The sequence below is a fragment of the Labrus mixtus genome, chromosome 7 (genome assembly GCF_963584025.1).
Source record: "Labrus mixtus chromosome 7, fLabMix1.1, whole genome shotgun sequence".
NCBI classification, from domain to species: Eukaryota; Metazoa; Chordata; class Actinopteri; order Labriformes; family Labridae; genus Labrus; species Labrus mixtus.
In genome coordinates, this window is record NC_083618.1 from 18,310,517 (window position 1) to 18,326,462 (window position 15,946).

The 15,946-nt window shown below is 38.5% G+C and overlaps 1 protein-coding gene across 3 annotated transcripts; it reads left to right on the top strand.

The window, feature by feature from the left end:
• The first annotated feature begins 791 nt into the window (after positions 1-791).
• Positions 792-13,095, top strand: LOC132978246 (tubby-related protein 1-like). Of its 3 annotated transcripts, none has more exons than XM_061043378.1 (15): positions 792-831; positions 956-1,015; positions 1,580-1,628; positions 4,866-4,998; positions 5,110-5,220; positions 5,309-5,437; positions 8,158-8,277; positions 8,484-8,618; positions 8,701-8,783; positions 8,876-9,040; positions 9,210-9,322; positions 9,430-9,538; positions 9,666-9,764; positions 11,238-11,409; positions 12,404-13,095. In XM_061043378.1, the coding sequence occupies exons 2-15, from the start codon at positions 969-971 to the stop codon at positions 12,535-12,537; spliced, it is 1,599 nt and encodes a 532-aa protein (XP_060899361.1). In that variant the 5' UTR covers positions 792-831; positions 956-968; the 3' UTR covers positions 12,538-13,095. The 3 variants fall into 3 exon arrangements, with proteins under 3 accessions (XP_060899361.1, XP_060899362.1, XP_060899363.1); XM_061043379.1 differs by having other exon boundaries at positions 796-831; positions 1,583-1,628; XM_061043380.1 differs by lacking the exons at positions 792-831; positions 956-1,015; positions 1,580-1,628 and adding an exon at positions 1,975-2,131.
• The last annotated feature ends 2,851 nt before the right edge of the window (positions 13,096-15,946 follow it).

Sequence of the window (15,946 nt, forward strand, 5' to 3'; positions counted from 1 at the left end):
CAGCATGGTGGCTGCTGCTGATGAGCCTCCGAAACCCCCTCCAGTTACATATGGCTGACATCACAGTCTATGATATATATCAAGACAATGTAGGCTTAAACGGTAATGACTAGTATTTACACAGTTGAAAAGAACGAGGGCCTGAGTTTATGTGAGAAAATACTTTGTTCCTGTTAGTTTTCTGTTGGGTACTTGGAATAAAGAACCTATGTACCAGCTCATGCTGTGCTAAGAGGTCAGAGAAATAACAGAGAGACAGGCTGTACAGTGCATTAGAATGAGTCAGTTAAATCTTTAAAAAGTTTATTCATACAGAGACTAGTCATAAAAACATTCTGGAAGCAAATGTAAAAATTGTTCAGGTATCCTCCAGAACGGGAGCGTGCTGTCATGTTTTTATGGTTCTGTTAAAATCCCTGGAAGCTGAGTTCTGTGCAGTTTAAGATGATCAATACATATTTTTTGGTTCATGCAGGTTCTAAGGATTTTGTTATAATTTAGGAATTATTATTGTATCCCTCAATCTGTTTCACTTTCCCCCAGTGAAGTGAAATTTACACTCGGGCCTGCCTTCTTTTTCTCTATGAAAATCCTAGAAATGCTCACAGATGGTGAGTAGCTGATTAGAGTAATCCTGGGCGACGGGTCAGGGCATCCCGGATGTGTGGACGTCCATGTGGGGGAGACCTGTTGCTTTGTTAAAAATCCTCTTAGAAGTCGAGTCATGTGACCTCTCTGTGGGCAGCAGGATGTGTATGGAGCCCTGTGGTCATTCATAAGCTGGATGGAGACACTCACTCTGCTGCAAAGAAAGAAAACACTGCTTACCTGGTGAGACATTGTGTAACTACATGTTTGATCTTCAAGCTGATATACATGTTACACACTCATGTGAATGCAGTCGATATCCTTATGTCTGGAAACTTTTTTCTGTTTTTCTTCTTTCCTCGTTTAGACCAGATTCTGCCATGCCCCTCCACAAACACACCGTCAAACAGGCGTGGACACAGGACAGGTACGTATGTCAACACACAACAACACAGATCTTTGCAAATCTGTTATCCAAACATTTCTCATATCAGACTATCAGACTCATGCATTATATAAATTCTATCTGAGGCCTTGAGAAGTCTTTTGAATGAATGTTACTGCTGTCATACACACACTTCTTCTGGTACTAGCTAATGGCGCCAATCAAACATCAAGGGACACCTTTTGTCGTTGTTGTCAGGCAGACAGCCTTAGGTCCAATTCCCACACCCTGTGTGACCTGTTATTGGAAGGATGACACTTTGCATGGCAGAACTCACTGTGAAGATTAACAAGAGACATCATTTTTTGACACTAAATTGACCCCATGTAATCTGTGGGTAGAACATAGCTATCTTAAATTTAATCTGATAGCATCAACATGGTGTGACAGTATGGCCATTACACCCCTGCCTTCATCCAATAGTTGACATTTAAACATGTATGAGAAAGCATTGCTTGTTAATGTTATCATAAAGTATGTCTAGCTAATAACTAAATATAATGACAAAAATTGATAATAAGACATATTGTCATTGTTTTGCCTCAGCAGTCAAGAGGATGAGGATTCTGCTTCAGCACCACAGCTACAAGTTCAGGTACATTTTTTAAGATTTATATGTATAAATCGTGAAGTTTTCTTAAAATGAGTTAAAAACTGGAGACAGTTAAAATATATGGATGTGCTTAAGCTGCAGATACGACTAGCTGAACTACAGTATAGTAGTTGTGAACAAACAATTTATTACAAACGTCTTGTGACAGATGTTGTGTTGAGGATGTTAATTAATACCCCGTACATCAATACTCATCTGAGGTCTCTGTATGGTGGACTCAGGCGTATAAACAAGTAAATAAGTCGTCTCCCTCCTCCTGAGCCTTTGTTGGTTTCTCCCGTTGACGTGTTTCTACAGAGCAGATGGCTTTACACATAAATCCTATTAACAACTTTCTGCTGATGGGAAAGCAGTGAGTGTACGACTGTCTCACTCTTTCATTATCTCCACTGCCAAGCCTGTATTTCCATTTTGTTTTTTTTTAACCACCAAAAATGATCAGTGCTTGATCTGAAGTCTGAGGCCACGCCATGTCTGCAGAGAAGGTAACAAAGGGTGGGGCTGCGGTTTTGTGGATATTTTAATTAACTTTCAATAACAAGATAAATTCTAGTGTTCATTCAGCTGCTGAGTGATGACATGTAATGATATTTAAGAAGAGTAAGACTTTGGGGTTAGTATAATAAGAAAGAAATTACACATTAGCTGCTTTCCCATTACATGATTTAGACTTCCAAAGCAGAGTTGTGTGAAATTCATTTTTAAGATATTTTTTTCTCATTTTTTTGTTCCAGTAGATGTTAAATAGTTCAGTATATTAAGCCTGATGAGTCAAGAAGACGAATCATTACTTAACAAATAATCTGTGACCAACATGTGAGGTAACTGCTACAAACACCAGCGCTGGAAGACAGACAGTCCCACAGAGACATTATTATTCAATTAATATGACTTGGACAAACGTCATATCTGCCATTCATTTGTACATTGATGAATGTTGTCAGTGTTTTTTGGAGCTCTTCTGCTACGCCATGCGTCTGTGAAAGCATGCATGAGGGATTGAAGGCTGTCAGTAATCCATTCACCCTCCACTTCTTACTGTGCTGCTGAGGTCACATCCAATCCAAAATACAACTGAAGCAGAATTTCCCTAGTGGTGCAACGTCTTTCTTTTCATGCATTTTCTTTTTACATGCATAATCAAATGCAGAAACGTGGCAGAAAGCAGTTTGTATTATTTAATGATGAAGGTGATTATTGGTTCATTTTTTTCAGTGAATTTGAATAATTCTGCAATGTTTATATATATATATGTATATATATATACATATATATATTAAAAGCTCCAAAGAAAAGAGAAGCTCCAAGGTATTTGCAAGACAAAGGTTTTCTTGTGAGTTTTCAAACACTTGTCTGCACAGAGAGCTGAACAATCTCTGCAGTTGTAGGAAAGCCAATCAAGCCTCTGGCAACCGCTCATCAGAAATATATTACAAAATCACATTCTGCAACGTTAACACAACAATGTTTGACCACATAATAACAAAGGCCAAATCTGTTGCCATTACTCTGAGTTGTGGACACAAATAGACTCCATCGAGGCCGGATCTACATCTAATAGGATTACCTGTCTCCGCTGGCCGCAATCACTCTGACCTGCTTCTTTGTGACCTGAGACAGTGACACACAGGTTCTGTTCAGCTGTACAGATTGAGAAGATTTAGTCTTTAGACTCATTACAAAAGCTTGGGAAAAACACTTCTGGGTTGAGTTTTTATGCATTGACGAGTTTATTATTCTGGTCCTGTTATAAGATGCACCTGTGTCATGTGATGCAACACAACAATTCTCTTTTTTACAAAGTTTAAGATCTTTGACACTGTGAGAAAGTATTAGGGTCCTTCATGTTTATCATTGATGGCCTAGTGGTTGTGTTGTTTCTTTGTGCGTTTTAATGAAAGATGTTTCTAATATTCGGCCTCCCTCATGGACAAAACATGACAAACATTTCTCAATATTATGCAATTAAATTCACACTGTTGCAAACTATAACAGCAGTAATAAAGGTGTGGTTTAACCATTACTTGTCTGCCGGTGTCAAACAAAACTTCATTTATTGAAGAGATAGCACTAAGTTGTACTTAATGAAGAGGTGGGTTAGTGCTTTCTGAAAAGGTTTTGGTAAGGCAAAATTGAGTTTTGACCAATGCATGTTAAAACACATAGACATTGTGTGGATGGATTTAAAGGATCCGTCCTTTGATACCCCCACTCATGACCTCACCCCAAGCTCTCTGTAGACAGATGAAACCTTAAGTCCTGTGCATGTAAATTGGGAAGAGTTATGAATTTTGACATTTTGATCAAACATGCAGAGAGTAAAGATCTTATCTGAAATCAACAGGAAAAAAAGAGTCAACAAATGTATAACTGACGGTCTAGATTTATTTTGTCTCTAGTGGCTGCTCCACTATTTCTTGCACAGGGTAATATACTAATGAGTGGCTGTGGCTCAGTGGTAGTCATCTACTCACAACTGGAAGGTTGGGGGTTTGTTCCCCAGCTTATGAATAGGATTAGTTACTTCTGATGGTCTCACTACACAGCAGCCTCTGCCATCAGTGTGTGAATGTGTAGGTGTGACCTGCGGTGTAAAAGCACTTTGAGTAGTCAGAAAGACTAGAAAAGCAAGATACAAGCTCAATTCCATTTACCATTTACTTAATACAAATATATAGTTTGGAATTAAACGTGTTTGATGCTGTTTTTAAGTCTCTGTTCCCAAGAGGATAAAGTGACACAAAATGGTTACAAAACATGCTTTTAAGTGTGACTAAACTTTATTATCACTAGTACTTATAAATTATTTAACTGGAACAAATGAAGGCTTATGCAAATATGTTGATTGTTTCTATTTCATGACTTGTTTCTTTATTCAATTTCTTTCCCTAAACTGCAAATTAAAGTCAATATAGACAACTTCACATGTACCTTTTCCAGAAGCTTGATGTATTTATAGCTTTATAAACCGTGTATGTTCTATATTTGATTTTAAAGAAACAATATTAAAATCTGTAGCAGCAGTGAAAATATATATTTTCTTTCCTCCCTTTGCTTCTCTTCACATCTGACTTTGTAATGGTAAGTTGTTCTTCACTAAGAACGCTGCTTTTCTAGCTCTTCTATTTTTCTTTTATCATGTGTTCATATTTTCTCTCACTTTCTTTTTTCATGAAGATTCAATTTTAATTTTGTTTTTATGTTAAAGAAAATCCAAAGAAGCCAAAAAAGAAGAAAGAGGAGGCTAATGGTACATCAGAAGCCAAGCTGAACAGCAAAGAGGCCAAGCCCAAAAAAGCAAAGAGCAAGAAAAATGAAGACGTAATCGAAGAGGAGAGTCCTGCCGTCCAAAGTGAGGATCCTCACTGACACTTTGACTATTGAAGCATTTCCTACAAAGATAGAAGATGTATTATTTAACTCTGACCACATTGGTTACACGCTGTCCTTGTCAACATTGTAGATGGAAAGAAGGTGAAGAAAAAGAAACCAGAAAAAGACAAAGAAGAACCAGAAAGGGAGAAAGAAAAAGAGCCAAAAAAGAAAGCCAAAAGTGCACCAAAGAAGAAGAAAGGTACATCATCAGTGCTGTGTTAAAACATACTCAAATAAACACTCTGACTCAACAACACTAAACATAAATCTGTTCTCCACTTCTGCAGATTCAGGCACAGATGACGACGACGATGATGACGATGAAGACAACCCTAAAAAGAAGACAAAGAAGAAGGCGACAAAGGACAGCTCTCCGTCAGCGAGTTCTGCCAAAGAGAAGAAATCTAAATCTAAAGGTATGACCAGAACACGGGACAACAGTTTTCTAAAGGCGTTAACAGTGATGTGAGCAGCAGTTTACAAGACCAGCTTTATGTTGTTAAGAGGGTTGCATGATTTTATCCTCTAATGCTAAGTTAGTGAAAACACTGACATGGAAACAGAGGAAACAAAACACAGCAGTATGCGTACCATTCCAAAACAATCAATCGTATCCTGAAAGTGCTCTTCTCAGTTCTACTCAAAATTGACACTTTAAGTGAAGTGTTAGGACAGATCCGTCTGATCGTCTTTAGTAGCAGTTTAACTTTGTAGATCTGGTAGATCATGAGGTTTATTTTTCCAAACTGTGAGAGCACATTTTCAGTTAGTTTTACCCAAATGTAGTAGACCAACTAGCTTGCTAACAAAAAATGTAGAGACTTTGAAGTATTAAACCCTTGTCTGAGAGATGCTGCTGTTTCCGGAAGCGGCTGTGGCTCAGTTGGTAGAGTTGGACGTCTCTAAACTGGAAGGATAGGGGTTCGATTCCCAACTCCTGCAGCCACATGTCCGATGTGTCCTTGGGCAGAACACTTAACCCCAAGTTGCTCCCGCTGCCTCGTCGGTAGCGTATGAATGTGTATGAATGGGATTAGTTACTTCTGATTGTCACTATACATAGCAACCTGCCATCAGTGTGTGAATGGGTTAGGGCGGCGTAAGTAGTCAGAAGACTAGAAAAGTGATATACAAGCTCAAGTCCATTTACCATTGAACTGAAGTACCTGAAAATACTGCGTTATGTTTTGGTAAATACAACGGTCTGGTAAGAGCGTTTTTAGTAGCAACATTTGGTTTGGCAATGTCAGCCGGTTGGTTGGCCCAACACTTTTGTGAAATATCTGTTGGAAAGATAAGATAAGAGAGAATAGGGAAGATGGCAAACACAATAAGAAAGAATATATTACATAAAAGTGACATGAAAGTTAAAGTAACATGGCATGTTCCCTTTCTTGGTTAATTCATTTTGATATAACTTGAGTGATCCCTAACATTTTAAGAACTTTAAGTTTGTCCAATATTTTGGTTTATCACCAAATCCCTGTTTCTCCCCAGCTTTAGTTGTACTCAGTTAGCATGCTGATATTGTAAAGTAAAGAGCGTGGCCACATTGGCACTGTCATCATGAGTTTGCTAGCATGCTTTTATTAGCATTTAGCATAAAGTAGGGCTCTGCATTGGTGTAGCTTTACTAGCTAGCCCGTCTAGTACGGTCATATAACACCTGAACACGACAACTGTGACTTTCAGCAACTTTCATACAACAAATCATTCTTTCAAAGAGAATATGTTTATATCATGTGTCTTGAACAGTAGGGGAAGGGAGATCCTTGGATGCATGTTTCCCATGATTCCGTTGGCTTGAGCTCAAATGACAAGAGTGCCAGTGAGATGATGTATTTATACTTCCTTATTGGACTAGTGTATGTGTTCAGCTCAGAGTTGTTCACTCCTCCTGATCGTTTCGTTGGATCGTCTCCAGCTCTTTTGCTTCATAGCTGAATTTAACCTCAACCTCAGAGCAGCCATCAGTTGTGTCAGCAATACATGCTCTGACATGTTTTCAGCTCCCTGCCCCTCCTGTACAGTGAAGGAAAGCAGTGTTTATGGTAACCATGGAAAGAAATATTTAAATATATCGGCTGCTTATTAATGGTCGCTGTGGATATATAGCTTTTACAATTACTATTCACAGAAGATTCCTGGGCCCAGGCTCACAGACACAGACAGTGTGTTGAATATTGGGGCATGCTTTTTTATTAAGATGACAAAGTGTTTGAAGAAATGGCACACTCTGACTGATAAAGTAACATTTAGAGTAGTTTAAAACAGTGACTATACATAATTGAAGAAATGTATTAGCTTAGCACTTAGCTGAAGTGTGAAGCTAAGCACATTTTTGGACCACATGCTTTCAATTCCTAAAGTTCATTATTGCCACAACTTTACAAACAGCCCCAACAGATGAGTAATGATGATGAGTAATCAAACAGTTCATCAAGACTAAAGAGCATGTTAGCACAGCTTCCTGCATATGGATGTTTATAAAGTTAGCAGTGACTTTATAACGACTGTCATCGAGTCTTAGAAAGGCCACAAAATGTTTGCAACTAGATACGAGTAAGGAATTTGGCACTTTCAGCTCTGGTCTCTTCAAAGTTATGCACTCTTCGGTTTTGGTGGTTTGTATTCCTCGCGAGTAAACACTGACTGAGAGCAGAGTAAATATCTGCAAGTAATGTTTGTCTGCTTCCCAGTTTGCTTTATCAGCTGTTTCCTTTGCATAAGATACTTTAACAGTAAATGATATCAATGAACCTAACAACCAGGTGTGATTTTCTTCCTGGGGTAACCTGAATATTTCCAAATCCTTTGTAACCGTCCCAAACAGAAGTTGTAAGAAAAAACAGAAGCAAATTCAAACTGAGCAAACAAAATCATTGCACACTTGAAATTTGCTCTGCTCATACAAATCTGTCTCGAGTTGTTGCTTATTGACTTTTTATTTGTTTTACACTTAGTCTACTCTTCTTGTATCGAACATCTCTAACACCTGGAGCAAAGACACTCACATTATTTACCTTTGACAAAAAGGAGCTCCCCAGGCAGTGTGTGCTCACACGAGTTCTGATTGGGATCACAATCAAGGACAGGTGACGACTTCACTTGTTTTTCTTTTCTTTTCTTTTTTCAGAGGACAAAGATTCTGATGGAAAAGAGAAAAAGTCCAAAACAAAAGACAAGGACAAGAAGAAAGAACCAGCTTCAATGTTCCAGATAAACGGAGAGAAAGACACAAAGAGCAAAAAGAAAGGTGTTTGATTTTGATCTACTCTCAAACCTCCAAACTTTCCAAAGCCATTGGCACTCCATGTTCATGTGATCGTGTAGCTTCCTTTACAGCTGTACCTGTACAGCATGACTGTTGATTTTATTTTCAAATGTGTCTTTAATGCTTAGTCAGGATCATACAAGTGTATGAGGTTCAGTCAGGAATATTTTCATTTCTTCCTCGAGCAGCTGCTAAATCTGACAGCGACCAAAGTGAAGAGGAAACAAAGTCGAGCAAATCAAAGAAGAAATCCTCCGCCGGCTCAGCGTCCATGTTCCAAACATCAGGAGACAAGGACAAAGATAAGAAGACGAAGAAGAAAGGCAGGTTCACCAGAAACTTAACCCCCTCTTTTTTTTTTTACATCAGTGACAAGTATCTGATCAGTTTATATTTATATTTCAGCAAAGGCAGAAGAGAGTGATGATTCAGAGTCAGAAAAAGAAGAAAAATCCAAGAAGAAGAAGGGCAAAGGAAAGAAGAAAAAGGTATTTCAAAGCTCACAATCTAAAAAATAAAAAAAGACATTTCAGTCATTTAAATTCATGTCTACGACGACAATTCAATGTTTCTTTTCCAGGAGAGATCTCCGTCACCTGAGATTGAGTTTGACGACTTGGAGAAGTTTGTGATGCAGCCGGCTCCGCAGGGCACGACCATCAAGTGCCGAGTGACACGAGACCAGAGAGGGATGGATAAGAGTCTCTACCCTCTGTATTACTTTCACCTGGACAACGAACAAAAGGTCAAAGTGTTCTCTTTGGCATAGTTAAGGGGAATTGAGCACTTGATATGTTTTGCAATCTCAGAACAAGTTAGTGGATAAGTATTCATCCAGATCTAGAGTATAAAAAGTCAAACCAAATGAACTTGCTCTGTTTCTTTAAATCTAATGTCTTTTTTTTCCTGTGTAGACGTTCCTCTTGGCTGGAAGGAAACGTAAGAAGAGCGCTACATCAAATTACCTCATCTCCATTGATGCCACAGATTTATCAAGAGGAGGCGAGAATTTTGTGGGAAAGTTGAGGTACACTGCACTAATAAAAAAAACTCATTGATTCAAAACAAGTACAATATGATGAACAGCCAAATTTTATTTTTTAATAATTGATTTTTCTTTGGTATGTTTTTAAGGTCTAATTTAATGGGCACAAAGTTCACAGTATTTGATAACGCTCTGAATCCAGAGAGAGCTCTTCCTGACCTGTCCAACGCACGCCAGGAGTTAGCAGGGATCGTCTATGTAAGACATTTGAAAGCTCATAATAAACATTTAACTTTACATTACATTAATACTGTTTTAATGCTTTTTTCATTTTAACACCAAATGAATTTAAACATCAGATTCTACTTTTTACTTCTTGTTCCAGGAAACAAATGTTTTAGGGATGAAGGGTCCCAGAAGGATGACGGTTGTTATTCCAGGAATGGACAAAAACAACGAGCGGGTTCCTCTACGACCAAGAAATGTAGGAGGTTTTTTTTTTGGTTTTTTTTTTTACTGGTTTGACATTAAATAGAATACATTTATAAACAATTCATTTTAAAAATATATATTGTTTCACAGGGAAAACATGTACAGTATATGTGTCTTGAAACAAACACACAAAAGGAATATGAATATTATGAATGTTTACAAATTAATCGTAGTTCCATATTTTTGAATTGGTGTTGTATGAGGTACTTGTCAATAGTAAGTGTAGTAGCCACAGGAGATGCCGGTCAACTCGTCCTATTTCTTGAGAAACTGTACCATGTCATTTATCTAATTTAAAGAAAAAAAAACTAAACATCCTTAATGTAAGCTATACTGTATTTGGACATTTTTAAGAGCATTACATTGCCATCAGCAAGCCATTATGCTTAGCACTTCTTCAGTTCACCACACTCGTCTTTCTTTGCCTGCTGCGCTCTTGGTCTATATTGTACGAGTCAACGCGAAATTTGCCTCGTAGACTTATCGGTATATTGTGAATTTTGATACTTCTGCAGTGAAAGATGTGTAAAGATTATCGGACTAACACAGCACAGAAGTGGATGTAGAGTGTGAGTGCTGCAGACTGCAGGAGAATATAAGCCGCTGGTATCGTCTGATTCAGAATGATCCTGAAGTATCGTTTTCACCAAGTCCCACCCGTAGCTCTCCGGGTTTTGTGGGTGTGAGCTCACAGTCACCTGCATCTCCAGGTAACTTGGGACTTCTCCTGTCCTCAAGTGTCCACAGTTTCACCTTCTCTCTTTCGGACCTGTTGAGTCTTCAAGTGCAGAAGATCAGAACAGCTGATCACTTTGCAGCAGGCGGAGGAAATCATATATGGTGTGCTGAAGTAGTGCTAAAACGTTGTGGCTTGATTATGACAAAGTAATGCTGTTAAAAATGTCCAAATGTAGCCTAAATCTTCCTTGATTATTTAGGTTGGTGTGTCTTTCAATTAGCTATACTTAGTGCAAATGGCCCCCGTCTGTAACCTAGCACTCCAGACGGTTTCTCAACAAAGGGGCAGAGCACTTCAAAACTGACCTATCCCTTTAACCTGTCCCTTCCAGTATGTATTCACTTACTCCATCTGGGTTAGTGAATAGTTTATGTGATTAGACTGGCAGTTTGACCAAATCCCACATAGGAACCTGCTGGAAGTTATCTGTGGTGATCGATAATATAAGTAAACCTCCATCAGTAAAGAAAGTGGGAAATTGGTGTGAAATAATCAAGTACCGTATATTTACACTTGTAGAGTAATATACATGATTCTACCAGATGGTTCAGGAAACAAATAAGACATCCCAGAATCCTTTGCTGAGCACAATGTCAACATGTTATGTTCATACTGCTCACAGCTAGATGTTTTCATTTTTCTGTATGCTATGAGAGCAACAAAGGTTAACATTTATCATGTGCTGTGTTGGTGTTTCCCTGACGTACTTCGGTCATTTCATCACAGGATTGCGACGGCTTGTTGTTGAGACACCAGAATAGACGGACGGACAACTTGATCGAGCTGCGCAACAAGACGCCTGTGTGGAACGAAGATACGGCGTCCCATGTGCTCAACTTTAACGGCAGGGTCACCCAGGCCTCCATCAAGAACTTCCAGATAGTTCATAACAAAGACTGTGAGTGCTGCCAGCTAGCTTCTATGTGTCCCTTATGAGGACTCACAATTAGATATTCAGTTTTTCAACAAATAAATACAAAACATTCTACAAAAAAAGTTACACAAAATCATGAAGACATAACAACCTTGTGAAGTACTTTCCGATATGTTGGATTTGCTTTCTTTTAATATTTCTAAAATGTGGCAAAAATGTAACATTTCTTATATTTGTCATTGTTTCAATAATAGTTAGACCACAAAAAGACAGCAAACGACCTCCTTTGGTCAATCAAAAAAAGTTCTGTCTCAATCAGAAATAATAACAGACCAAATCATGCCGCTATGAACGACTTCTCCAATAATACCTCCCAACGGATGCTAGCATAGCGTGCTATGTGCTGGTTAATAATAAAGCAATAACTCGTCGTATTCACAGCATGGTTGGTTGTTGGGACGAGCATTTTGGTGCAGAACGAAGGATCTCACTAGCTGTTGTTAGCATTACCCATTAAATTACAAACAGACATTTTGGGTGGAGATCGTCTGACTTTTTCTACGGCGTCACCACATGGTTGACATTGTTAGCTTTTAATAATATTATTCAGGCAGTAATAGAAAGGGAAATGATTAAAGTTGGTACATACATTCATTGTCCCCCTCAGGTTACATTATAATCACTTTCGTCCTGTGGCCTTTCATCCACAGCATTCATCAGGTCGACCAGATGATCGGTTTGTGCTAATTAGCAACGTTAGCATGCTAACCTTCAAAGTAACTTAAGTGTATGTGTTTGATCTTAAAACTTCTGAACACTAGCTTGTAAGCATTGTCAATTTTAGCATCTTAGCATGCCAGTATTTCTCCCAGCACAACAACATCTTAGTATATGCGTTTTTTTATTTATTTCTAATATCTCTCACCTGAACAAACTTCATTCTGTCGTTATTTAAGTAGATAAATGCTCCTTAGTTTTAAAACCCTCCTGATTTTTTTTAACAACTCCCCTTTTCCAGTGGACTACATTGTGATGCAGTTCGGACGTATAGCTGACGACATTTTCACGCTGGACTTCAACTACCCGCTGTGTGCCGTGCAGGCCTTCGCCATTGCTCTCTCCAGCTTCGACGGGAAGATCGCCTGTGAATAACAGAGCGGGGCTCACACAAAAACCTGAACGCGACACACCCACACCCCCATCAGAACAACTCTTGTCTTTGGACACCGCCTTCAACGTTTCCTGTGATGGAATCTGATAACAGGTCATGGTTCAGTGAATGTGTCTTTACGTGCTGCTGCACTGTTACCTCTGTGGTTGTGTTTTTCACTCACAGTCTGAAGTCGGTCTCATATCATCATCTGATCTTGCCGACATGACATGGGAGAGTTCTGGCTATTGCCTCTGAACATAAACTTCTGGGTTGTTTTAGAGTATGATGTCAAACCTGAATGATGAAGATTTTTGAAGATTACAAACGTCATTCAAAGATGTTAGTGTTGTAGTACTCCAAATCGGTCTTGGTCCCGAGGCCGGTCTCGAGGCCGCTTTTTGAAGGTCTCGGTCTCGTCTCAGAATCAAAATCATTTTCACTCGGTCTTGTCTCGGTCTCAGGCTTGGCAGACTTAAGGATTTTTTATCAAGACCAGTCAAGACCACCACTGATTGGCTATTTTTGTCCATGTAATTACTGTGATTAGAAGGAAAATGCCTCTTCAGTTCATTTATAATTAGATTTTTATCCCCCAGTTACGGCCACGACCTTCCCGGTGTTACGATCTAAGTGAGTGAAACGCCCCCCTGCACACAAGGTGATGATTTTTCAGTGATATTTATCATCCTCGTCTTGGTCTTGTCTCGGTCTCGCCCTGCCTTGGTCTTGGTCTTGACTCTGCCTTGATCTGTAAATGTCTTGGTCTTGTCTTGGTCTCTGAGAACTCTGGTCTCGGGTATGTCTTGGTCTCGGTCAGTGTGGTCTTGACTACAACACTTAAAGATGTTAAACACTGTTATGATCTGGCTTTTTTTCTGGTCTGTATTGTATTCCTGTGAGTTGAGCTGTATCCACATACCAAAGGTCCCTTAATGTGACTTTAAAATACAAACACACCAAAAATGGGAGAATGGTCCTTTGAGGCAAAAATTGTTTTTTAAATTGAAAGTTACTCAAATCTCAATATTCTGAACCCTATTAGTTAAAATGTTTTTGTTACTCAGGAAATGTGTTTTATATTCTAAGACAAGCGTTTGACAGACTGTTGTCTTTTTGAGATCGTGGAACATAATTTGTAGGGCACAGCTTTTCTTAGAAGTGTCACATTTTGTAAAAGGTGTGTGCGTCTTTATGATTAGTTGTTTTATTGTCTTTGTTCACACTTGACTTACAAAGTAAAAAAAAAATACAAAGTCTGATTAAGTTTTATTTTTCTGCCCATCTCAGTTTGGGACTACTTTCACTCTTGTAGGTGTTTTCTATATTGTGTCTTTTTCTGTTTGTTTGTTTGTTTGTTTGTTTGTTTGTTTTGTATAATGAAATTATTTTTCTGAACTCTGCCTTTGCTGTATTTCTTGTTTTATTGTAAACATATTGTCCAATGAAACATGTGTATTGGTTTCCTTTTCTGTTAAAATCTATCATATGGATACAGTTTACTCAGGAACACACCCAAAGAGGCTTCGTAATTAGTGATGTCGTACCAATTCATTGATTTAGGCCAAAGTAACACGTAACAAAGACAACAACGCCCCTTGTTTTTAGGGCCCGACCGATATGAGATTTTTGAGTCTGATACTGATATCGATATGAGGGAGAGAAAAATTCTGATACCGATAAATTGGCCGATATCTTTCTTAGATCTATCTTTGATCTGTAGAGATATATAGATAAACACATTTATTGTGTTGATCCCTCAAATGCAGATATCAAATATTTTTCAAAAAGATATACAATCATGATGTCACTCAACTGGAAAATAACGTATTTACGTTCATCACCGCTTGACATGCTGGAGGGTGATGAAGCTTGAAATACTTATAGCGCTCTCTGCTGGTGAAAGGGAACTGCTCGTTTAATAAAATTAAACTCAAATAAAAGGCTTTTTGACTCGTGAATACATGAGTAAAATCGGCGCATATCTGTGATAAAATTAGCCGATATCGATAGTCCCTGGATATGCTAATGTCGTCTGATATTATCGGCTGGCCGATTAATTGGTCGGGCTCTACTTTGTTTGGTAGTTTAATCCCTTTTGTTGTTACTTGTCCTGGATCTTTGCTATCTGCTTAAACACACATAATATCCATAATAATATACATTTGTGGATCTATGCACATTTGTATTGATGGGCAGTTTACCACTCCTGTAATAAAAACAATCTATTCTAAAAATAAGTCATCCTCAAGCTCATTCTAAAGCCCTTACTGTAGATTGCTGTGATGTTGTGATGAAAGTTATAAATAAAACTTGCTTTATGACTGTATTATCTTCTATGAGTCGGCAGCTGGCAGTTAATCAGAGAGATTCTGGTCGTGCTGTTGCGCAGTAGTTTCCTGACATGTTTCGAGAGAAGCCTCAGTCAGAAGAAAAACCAGTTTGAGCCGAGAGCCCCGAGAGTCACAGAGAGGTGTGTATTCTGCCTGAACCTGCTCAGGCAGTTGTCCAAACTCGCACATTAAATGAAGCCTGAAGCTGGCAGCTTTTCTGGACAGATGCTGCAAGGTGAGTTCTCCTCCCGCCCCCCTCTCCCCCTCTCCCCCCATTGTCCTCTCTCTGTCATTTGAGTTCCAGCAAAACAACCGCCAAAATGACTGTAGTCGCCCTTTACAGCTGGTACCATCTATGTATCTATCAAATGTGTGGGTCACTTTCAAAATATCTGCATTTACAGTCGCTCTGATTTAGTCTCTCACTCATGTTTAAATATTTAGATGCATACTGGGAACATGTTGCAACCATGTCGTTGACCAACAGAAGGAGCTGTTGCTGGATGAAAATGTGTTCAAGGTTTTTTAAAGAGTTCTGTCTGGGGTCTGACAATTGTGTATGTTTTATATTCTTTAAAAAAATAAAATGATCTTTGCAGTGACAGAAGAGGCCTCAAGGTAGACTGCATCATTTTATTGGTCATTAGAGTCCTCTTTAATGCTCCTTCATGATTATTCTCTATGTATACAGACCATAACTCTTTTTATTTCTACATTTGTTTGACAGATAATGATAACACTTACATGCTTAATTTATGAACTGCTGATGAAAATGAATTTTATAGACTTAACTTATTATAGTTAAATAAGTGTCTCCTTCACCATCTACATAAAAACCAGCGTATATATAAAAGCTCAACACATCAATAAAAATCATCCGTTATATATTATGTACGATACAATATAAAACTTGACTTCAACTTCAGCTCATTTTTAATACAAAAGGGAGGTGTTGACTGGTTGTTCACTGTGTTCAAAGTAGATAAGAAATTGTAAGAAAAGACAAAAAAACAGTGTGTTAGGTTCTCTTCGAAAACAGAGGAAAACATTTTAAACAAGAGAGGATACCAGGCACTCT

What these genes read in the sequence shown, in the direction of transcription:
- LOC132978246 (XM_061043378.1), top strand. Translation starts at nt 969, where the DNA reads ATGCCCCTCCACAAACACACCGTCAAACAGGCGTGGACACAGGACAG. An exon ending in CACAAAGAGCAAAAAGAAAG is followed by an intron (nt 8,278 to 8,483) that starts GTGTTTGATTTT and finishes TTCCTCGAGCAG; the next exon opens with CTGCTAAATCTGACAGCGAC. An exon ending in AATTTTGTGGGAAAGTTGAG is followed by an intron (nt 9,323 to 9,429) that starts GTACACTGCACT and finishes TATGTTTTTAAG; the next exon opens with GTCTAATTTAATGGGCACAA.